The 9407-nt window shown below is 43.2% G+C and overlaps 1 protein-coding gene across 4 annotated transcripts in view; it reads left to right on the top strand.

Annotated features, from left to right (window-relative positions):
• RFX4 (regulatory factor X4) overlaps positions 1-9407 on the top strand; it is a 152239-nt gene that overhangs the window by 21321 nt on the left and 121511 nt on the right. For 3 of the 4 annotated variants that reach the window (XM_032493410.1, XM_032493409.1, XM_006193713.3), the window contains exon 2: positions 7234-7320. Coding sequence is in view for 3 of the 4 variants with exons in the window: in XM_032493409.1 (XP_032349300.1) it covers positions 7234-7320 (87 nt within the window). In the remaining variant the exon portion in view is untranslated. Of the gene's footprint in view, positions 1-160; positions 304-7233; positions 7321-9407 lie in introns of those variants that run through there. The other variant, XM_032493414.1, reaches the window with a different exon arrangement.

Raw genomic sequence — 9407 nt, 5'->3', positions numbered from 1 at the left:
AGGAATCAAAACAGGGGCAGGGTGGGACTGCCCCTTGGAGGCAGTGTGGGGACCCTTTCCTGGAACCCAGCGGCCCCTGGGGCAGGGCCTGTTGTGTCGCCGTGGCAACCCACTGATCTGAGACACCCCTGGAGGGGCCACGTCTGCCTGCCTCTTGGGCTCACTTGCCACACAGTCCTCTGTGTCACCATCACGGGGAGTCCAGGGGAGAGAGAAAAAGGGGCTGAGAAAGAATGATCAAGAGGAGTGTACACCCTGGAGCAGGGGGAGATAGGAGCAGGCCCTGTCAGCATGGTTCCGCTGGTAATGTCCAGGGCCCTGGAGGAGGGGACGTGGGGTGCCCTCTGGCACCTCCAGAGGGGCCGGGGCCTGGTCCTCCCTTGGCAGCTGCAAGTGTGGCAAGTCGGCTCTTTTATGTAGCATTTCTAAAGCTGCGAGTTCCTAAAATAGGCCCCAGCACAGTGCCCTCAAAGACTGTTGATGTAGAGGATGAATAACGCCTTCTATTAAAACCCGGTGACACTTTGTAAGTCAGGCGGCGTTTTCTTCAGGTATTGCATAAGTCAGGAACTCCCTGTTCTCATCCACTTCCTCAGAAACAAAGCTCGTCGTGTTACTCCCCCACTGCTTAAAAATCATGGCTGGCTCCCCGCTGCCTGCAGGCGTCTTGGCCTTGTGGGGGAGGCCTTTGCAGTCTGCTCCTAATGGAATCTCCCACCTGTCTCCCTCCACTCCTTGGGGCACGGGTCAGTGCACTCTTCACCTCTCCCAGGACCCATTTTATGCCTTTGTCTGTGACGGTGGCATTCTTGCCCGGAATGCCCTTCTTTCCTCCTTGGTCTGGCAGTTGCTGACTCCTTGAAGGACCAGCTGAAATGCCGACCTTCTGTGAAGCAGGCAAGGCCGAGTGGGAAGGTCCCTACACTGTGCCCCAATAGCACCTTGTTGTAATCTAGACGTACTCCTGTTACCTGCTGGCTTAGTGAGACAGGTGCCATGGTGACCACAGCGTTGGGGACAGACAGACCTGTGGTGGTGACTTCATGTAGCTTCCCTGAGACTCACTTTCCTTCTCGCAAATCAGAGCTGTTCGGGTCTCAGTTTCAGAGCTGCTGTGAGGAGCAGAGGCGAAGCAGACTGACCAGCATGGGAATGACAGTCTTTAAATGCTGGATATTGCCATTACTGTCCATCCCAATCACGGCTGTGAGCGCCTGGTGGGTAGACGATGCTTTCCTCTTCTTCCCATGGCCCACAAAGCCAGGCATGATCAGTGCTTCACCTGTATCCTTTCAGTTAATCTTTGGAGAAGCCTGGGAGACAAGGCTTTAGGAAGGTTCAGGAACCATCTCAATGTTACATAGCTAGTAAGTGGCAGGGCTGGGATTTAAAATCCATTTGTTCTAACTGCAGACCCCTCATTCTTCCTGGCAGGCTTCTGTCTCCTCTTTTACTTGCATTGTCTCCCCTGTGGTCACTCTACATCAGCCACTGGACCTTCTTCCAGTTCCTTAAGTAGGTCACGCGTGATCCCATGGCAGAGCCCTTGTCTTTGTGGTACCCGCTCTCAGAACCTTCCAAGGCCTTGCTCCCTCACCACACTCAGTCTCTGCTCACATGCTGTTTCTTCCCAGAAGCCTTCCTGGGGGAGGAGTCTCTGTCCACCATTCTCTGTTCCTTCATTCTGCTTCACTTCTTCACAGCCATCGCCACCAGCTCTGTGCCTCCACACTCTTGGGGACTAAGCACTGAATAAGATACATAGCGTTGTTAAAACTTACATTTTTAAGAGTGAAGGAACTAAATAATAATAACAAAGATAAACAGACAAGGTACTTTGAGGTCCTGAATCCCTGGTCCCTCGGAAATAGCCTGCTGTAATATATGGCTTCCTGTTAAATAGTTTTTGTCCATCTCTTCTGTTACAGCTTTACACCAAAGATACTTGGTAACTATTTGCAAAATAAGTGAATGGATGGATGGATGAGCCAAGAGAGAACAACTGGTGTGTGCCTAGTAGGCTGCAGGAAGAATAAGCGTCAGTTAGGCTTTGGAGACTGATGATCTGGGTTCAAACTCTGACTTTAATACCTTCTAAATGTGTGACCTTGGCCACAGGGTGCCACACCACTGCCAACAAAGCCACTGCCATGTTCAATTTCTTTATCTGTAATGTGGTACAAACTTCTGTCTCATGAGGTGGACTGTAAAGCTCAGACCAGGGTCTCCACGTCGCTGTGCTCTGTAGACTCCAAGGACTGCCTGTTTGTTGACAACCAGCTTAGTCGGCCCCTCCTGCCAGGCCAGTATATGTTCCTGAGGTGCTGCTCTGAGTCTTGGACTGCCTTGGTTGTGCCATAACCTGATGCAGCTACTTCCTGGCTGTTTTGGCTCCTGCAAAGGGAACCAGGCCTCCTAGAAAACCTAATAAGCATTTATGGCTCTGCTCAACCTCATTCTATGAACTTAAGAAAGTCATTTCAAATTGGGGTTTGCAAATCTTTGATCTGAAGTGGGGAGGCATGAGGATTTGCCTCTAAGGAAATGTGGGTTAAGCTCCTTGTAAAATGAAAATCTACAAGGTATTATCTGCATCTTCCTTCCTGCTCGTGATTCCCAGATGAGTCAAGTGAAGGGATGCTTCGCAGCCTGGGAGCCTACACTCACAGCCTTCAGAAAATCCTGTTGGGCACTTAGAGCAAGCTTGGTCCTTGCTAAAAGGTCAGATAATTTTTACGGATCAAGAATGAGGCAGTTGGGAGCAGGAAGTTATCGAAGTGTGAATTGAACTCTCCTCCTATGTCCCAGAACACAGCACCAAAACTGCAGCACTGATCACAGTATTAGAATTTTTATTCTACCTTCTATTAGAACTTTCACTTCAAGCCTCAGTTTTCATATCTATAAATAGAGATGTTAAGACATATAACATAATATTGTTCTAAGGTATAACTTAAACCACACATATGAAAACTTACATAGTACCTGGCACACGGTAGGAACTTAATGTTGTTTTTTGAAAGAAATAACACACTCAACAACACATGTTTATAGCAAAATATCTATGGGGCCAGGCACAGTGCCAGCCACTGGGTAGAAGGTGAACAAAAACGACAGGGTCTCCGCACTCATGAGCTGGGGGAGCAGCATCTGCCTTGCTTTCTTGATGGCAACTAGAGGGCAGAAACCAGTCTTACTCATGTTTATATCGCACTCGGTTTACTACAGCTTCTTGTATCTAGAAGATACAAAATAAATTTTTATTGAATTTTGCTTTCTTTATTTGGAAACTTGTCTTCAATGTGTAGTACTTTTTCATGCCTTTTTGTGGCTAAAAAAATGATTAGGAAATTCTGTGGGTAGGTGGATATATCTACCTACATGCTGTGCATTCTTTGATATCATGTATGTCAATAATATAATGTTTATTGAGGCTTGACTATAGGAAAAACGTTATACCATGTACTACGTAGAGTCAAAAGAAATAAAATAAAATGGATTACATTCTTAAGATGCTTAAGTTTGAAATGAAGAGCCTGTTATGTATAACAAAGATTTGCAAAGAAATATGTAAATGAATTTCGCAAATATTATAATATGTAAGTAGAGTTTCAGCAGAAGTTCTAATGCAAGGCAGACTATGATCAGTGCTGCAATATTGGTACCATGTTCTGGAGACTCTATGGGACATAGGACATGGAGAGCTCAGGGCACACTTGGAGAGAGTGTTGTGGTTATAGCCTGAGTTTGAATGCTGTTCCTGCCTCTTACTAGCTGGGTGACTTTGGACAAGTCACCTACTTTCTGAGCCTTAGTTTTCTCATTTCTAAAATGTGCATATTATAGAACCTACCATACAGACTTGTTAGGAGGATTAAGTATGAAGTATGTAATGTATTTGCATAATGCTTGGCCCATGAGGGTACAATATATGGTGACTTCTATTATTATTAAGTCACATAATCTACAAATGAATAAGACAGATGAACACAGTGCTTTATTACAAATTCACTATACCTGTCATTCTGGCTGAGTAACTCTTGATCTTTGCAAGACCAAAATCCATTGCTAATAGTTTTAAAGTTTATAAAGTTTACTTCAGATGGCCAAATAGAGGGCTTCCAATCATACGGAACAACCTGACTTAGGGGACACTGCAGCACAAGTTGCAGATGCCAGTGTTGAGGGCCCCCCTAGGGAAGGAGACAGAGGCCAAGGCTTCAAGGCCCAGGTTCCGTTTAGATATTTCAGAGTGTAATATCCATGCAGTCTGGATCACAAGACCTTTGAATGCTCTGAAAACTCCCATGTCCAGGCCAACAGAGGGGATCGTTCTGCCATACTTGGCACTGCTCAGACCCCATCTAAACCCACAGAGCTCATCCTGAGTGCCACATGTTCAAATGAACATTGATTAGGTAGAAGACAGCCAGAAGTAGTGAACAGGATGGCAAAGGCATGGGAACAATTTCTCCAAAAGAAAGAACTGAAACAAGTGGGGTACCTTGACCAGAAAAATAGAGACATGGTGGCTTCTTCCTGTATCTGCCATATGCAACAGAGACCAGACTTACCCTGTGTTGCTCCTGGGAGCAGAGCTGGGTAGTAGAGTGGCTACAGGCATAAAACATGGGTCAGAGAAACCTGAGAGGGGGCATTGGGTGGGGGAAAGGAATACTTGGTGAGATTTCTTCTGTCAGCCCTCTCTCCCTTGTGGTACCTTGCTGTCAGCTCTCTCCAGGTTTGGGGTTGGGCAGTAAGGGGGAGAGGTACAGCTGTCAGGAAAGTTCTTACTTGAACTCTCATGCATGGGCTGTATCTCTTAGCCCACCTGGTATTCAGAGCCAGCTCCTCTCCTGCATGTTACCATGAGTTCTTCAAAGAGTGTGCCTCACCCATCACTGGGAATTCTCATCTGCAAGAACAGGCCCTTCCAAGGACTCCAGTGATGACAGGCCTGATCCTGGCACAGACAGATGGTGAGGGGGGAGTGTTTCTCTAGTTCCCTGTTTCTGATGAAGGGAGGTGGTGGTGTAGGTGTGTACCCACACGTACATGAGAGTAAGTATGTGTGTGTAACTAGCTAGTGAGACCAGGGGTTAGCCCAGAACAATGGAAACTGCTTTTGGTGCTGCGGTTTGGTGGAGGAAGGGAGTGCAAATTTCAGGAGGCGCCATCCAAAGTCAGCCATGGCTGTTGCCAGGGAAAATGTGCCAGGACTTGAATGGGTAGAAGATCTGAGTAGAGGCATTCTGGAGAGTTCTGAAAAGAATTCTGGAGATTTGTATCCAGATGTGGTTTTGCATAAGATGTGATGACAGATACCAACCCTGTGCCATCACAGGTTTGAAAACATTACAAGCCATTTGTTTCTACAGTGTGCATTTGATATCTGGAAAAGGGTAGTGTTTTAATGTTTTGAATCTCTCTGTTGCTCAGTGTTTCCTCAGAAATACCAGATTTCCATATCCTCTTAACAAGCTGGCTCCTGTTCCTCCCCTTGGATATTTCTCTCCTACTTATTTATAACTTTGGAAGCAGCATTTAAAAGAGCAGTTTGTTGGGACATAAAATACAAACCAAAACTGTAACATTTCTCCCTGCTGTTTGCATTTGCTTTCCCCTCACTACATAGCTTACCCGCCAGCATCAGCGTGGCTTCTTTTTATGATATGTTACCTAAAAGCCAAGAAAAAAGTAATGATCTTTTCCTTGGCTCTTTGAATTATAAGTCATCACATTTCTCGATTAAGCTTCGGTTGCTTTCTAGGGAAACTGGAGATGAAAATCCTTACTTCAGAGAGCTGTTGTCAGAGTTCAATGAGATAACATATGTAAAGGGCCTGGCATGTTAAAATAGGTGTTCAGTAAATGCTATCTCCCTTACTGTAAAGAAGGTAATGGGAGACAGCACTGTTCAAAAGCACACATCCATAGGCACAAAGTCAGTTCTGCTACAATACCACATATGCATTCCTAAAAATCATCACCATTTCACAGAATTGCCCAATAAAAAGCAGAGAGTTCACTGGAATAATAAGCTAGGAGTACAACACTTAAAAACTCTGTCCATGACACACGGGCAAAAAGATAGGAACCTTATTAAAAGGATAGCACCATTTGGCGTATGTTAAATGATTAAGAGGCATGTAAATACAATAAACATGGCACTTCACAAAGACTTCAAGTTTGCTTTTGGAAGTGGACTTTGGAAGGGCTGCAGCTTGTGAGTTTTTGTGAAATGGTAGAACGTGGGTTGTCTGGGCAGGTGCAGCTCATAACCCACACGTGAATTGAAGATGTTTGAGATGTGAGTGTGTGTGCATTTTACATATTATTACAGGGCTCAGTTCAGCTACGTGCAGTTTTTTGCATTCATTTAGTGTTTTTAAAGGAAGAAATCAAGCATAAGCAAACACAGAATTTGTGCTATGTTCAAATTGTTCCTTCATATATCACTTGCATTGGAACACATTCGTATTTTCAAAACAAATATTATAGCAGAACTGATTATACTTACCTGATGTTGTTGAGTTAGGGAATGAATGAATGAATAATGGACAATTTAGATGACAAAATAAGCGTTATGCTACACCATGGAAAGTACATGTGTAGCCTTTGGAACTGGATTTTAAAAACTCACAGTCTTGCATTTTAAAAGTAATGCATAGCTGCTATGGAGCTTTTGATGTTTCCTCCTGCAGTGACTTTCATTTTGTGCTTCGAAGAGCCCCCTCAGGGGTCACTGGCAAAGAGGTGGGGAGCTACAAGTTTTCCTGCCCTCCTTCTCCTCTTCAACCAGAGCCTCAGGATTGTATCTGCTTTTCTTTTGTTTTCTTTTGAAAAAAGGGTTCTACTGCTAATTTGCAAGTCTCCAAACCACCGCTGGTAATTCAGTTGACCAAATTTTGTATTACAAACTACTTTTCAGGAACATTATCTTCTTTTTGAAGAAAGATAATCATTAGTTGGTACTATTGGGCTATGAATACTCTAGAATTAGTAGAATTTGACCAAGAAATACTCCAGCAGGGCTTCAAATTACCACTTTGCCTCCAAACTACTCAGCAAAGTCTCGTCAAAACAGTGCATGTGGAGCTGCATGTCAGATCCAGTTCCAGTCTGGACACACCTCGAATGAAAGCTGATGGGCCTTTAAATCTAGGGCATTGATGTTGTTCCTGACTCTTCACAAACACCAACAGTGTGATTTTATTTCTTTTTCATTTTTAGAGAGCTGGATTGAAAGATGTCTCAACGAAAGTGAAAACAAACGTTATTCCAGCCACACATCTTTGGGGAATGTTTCTAATGATGAAAGTAAGTGCTTGAAACTCATTCTTCCAAGACGTCCTAGATGCGGCCTGTGTCCTGATGGGAGGAATGGTACTTCTAGAATGCTAGGCTGGGGCATGTCACCTGAAACAAGGGATGTTCCAGTCATTTATGAAATACCCCAGGCCCTCCCTGTAATATCCTGCAGTAAGCAGTGCAATGCAGTCAGGTGGACATAGAAACCAAGGCCATGGAACAAGCTTGATGTTTATGCATTCATATTGTCTGAGTCCCTTAAGATTCCATCTCAGTGATGCTCCAGTGGGAAAATGTGGACCCTGAATGGGAAAGGCCGTTCTCCGCCTCACTGTAGATGTGAGTTTAAAGTAGTGTGTTGTGGGACTGTTGTTTCAGAGTCATGGATGTCCTTGCTATTTGAAAGTAACAGTTTCTGGATCTTGGAGTTAATGGAAAGATATAAACTGCTGTGCTTACGCCTTTCCCTGGGTTATGTCGGACTGGGGCTTCTGGGTGCCTTATTAAAAGCAGAAGGTTGCTTGGGACTTACATTTGCCCCTAAAGTGCTACAAAAGGGGGCAGCTTATTAAGAATGTTATTTCCAGCAGGCACAGAAGTATCTTTCTCCCTTGGTTGGTAAAATGCATCTCCTTAGTTCACTTTTCTCGAAGAATGGGTCAGGGACCAACCAGTTCATAATCCACAAGGGTGTTTGTTAGACAGGCTGAACAGCTTCCTCCGAGTCCCTTCTGGCATTGTGGCTCCATTGTCACTATTTTGCTTCATTTTATAAAATTCAGATATATTGAACATAAAGTACATAAATCTTATGTGAATAGTTTGTTGAATATCTTTTTTTTCCCTTTCATATTATATTCACCTGTATAACCACCAACCAGAAAAGATACAGAACATTTTGAGCAACCAGGGACTCTTCCTCATATCTCATCCCTATCGATAACTACTTTTATCAGACTTTTATCAGTGTGGTTTTGCATGTTTCTGAAACTTCACATAAATAGAATCATAGAATCTGTATTCTTTTGTGTGTAGCTTTTTTCACTGAACATAATGTCTGTGAGATTCAGTCATGCTGCTCTATGTCACAGCACGACATAGAGCAGCATAGTATTCCACTGTATGCAAATATCACAATGTACATCCATCTAAATGTTGATGGATGTTTAAATTGTTTCAAGTTTTTGACTATTTCTTAAGCATCTCTGAACATTCTTTCTTTGAAGTTTATTTTATTATGGTAGAATATGTGTCACATAAAATTTATTGTTTTAACCATGTTAAGTAAATCAGTGGCATAAAGTATACTTACCTTGTTGTGCAACCATCACCACCATCCATCTCCGGAACTTTTTTTCATCCTCCCAAACTGAAATTCTGTACTCATGAAACAGTAACTCCTGATTCTCCCTTTCCCCTGGTCCCTAGCAACTGTTCTTCTACTCTCTGCCTCTATACATTTGACTGCTATAAGAATCTCACAGGCAGAAGAACTCAATAAACATTTCTCCAAATAAGACATCCAGATGGGTAACAGGCACATGAAAAAATGCTCAATATCACTAATAGGGAAATGTAAATCAAAACTACAATGAGGTATCACCTCACACCATTCAGAATGGCCATTATTTAAAAGTCTACAAACAATAAATGCTGGAGAGGATGTGGAAAAAAAGGAACCTTCCTACACTGTTGTTGGAAAAGTAAATTGGTGCAGCCAATATGGAAAACAGAATGGAGGTTTCTTTAAAAACTAAAAATAGAGTTACCATATGATCCAGCAATTCTGCTCCTGGGCATATATCTGGAGAAAACTCTTAATTTGAAAAGATACATGCACCCCAATGTTTATAGCAGCACTTTTTAGAATAACCAAGACATGGAAGCAACCTAAATGTCCATTGACAGAAGAATGGGATAAAGAAGCTGTGGTATATTTATACAATGGAATATTACTGTGTAATGCTATGTTTACTATTTTGAGGAACTGCTGTATTTCCATGCCAGTTGCACCATTTTACATTCTTACCAGCAATGCGCTAGAGTTCCAAGTTCTCAACATCCTTGCCAATACTTGTTATTTTCTGTTTTTTTTT

The sequence above is a fragment of the Camelus ferus genome, chromosome 12, assembly GCF_009834535.1.
Source record: "Camelus ferus isolate YT-003-E chromosome 12, BCGSAC_Cfer_1.0, whole genome shotgun sequence".
In the NCBI taxonomy this organism is placed as follows: domain Eukaryota; kingdom Metazoa; phylum Chordata; class Mammalia; order Artiodactyla; family Camelidae; genus Camelus; species Camelus ferus.
Note: the sequence above shows the minus strand (reverse complement) of the source record. Positions and strands in the feature narration are given on the sequence as shown.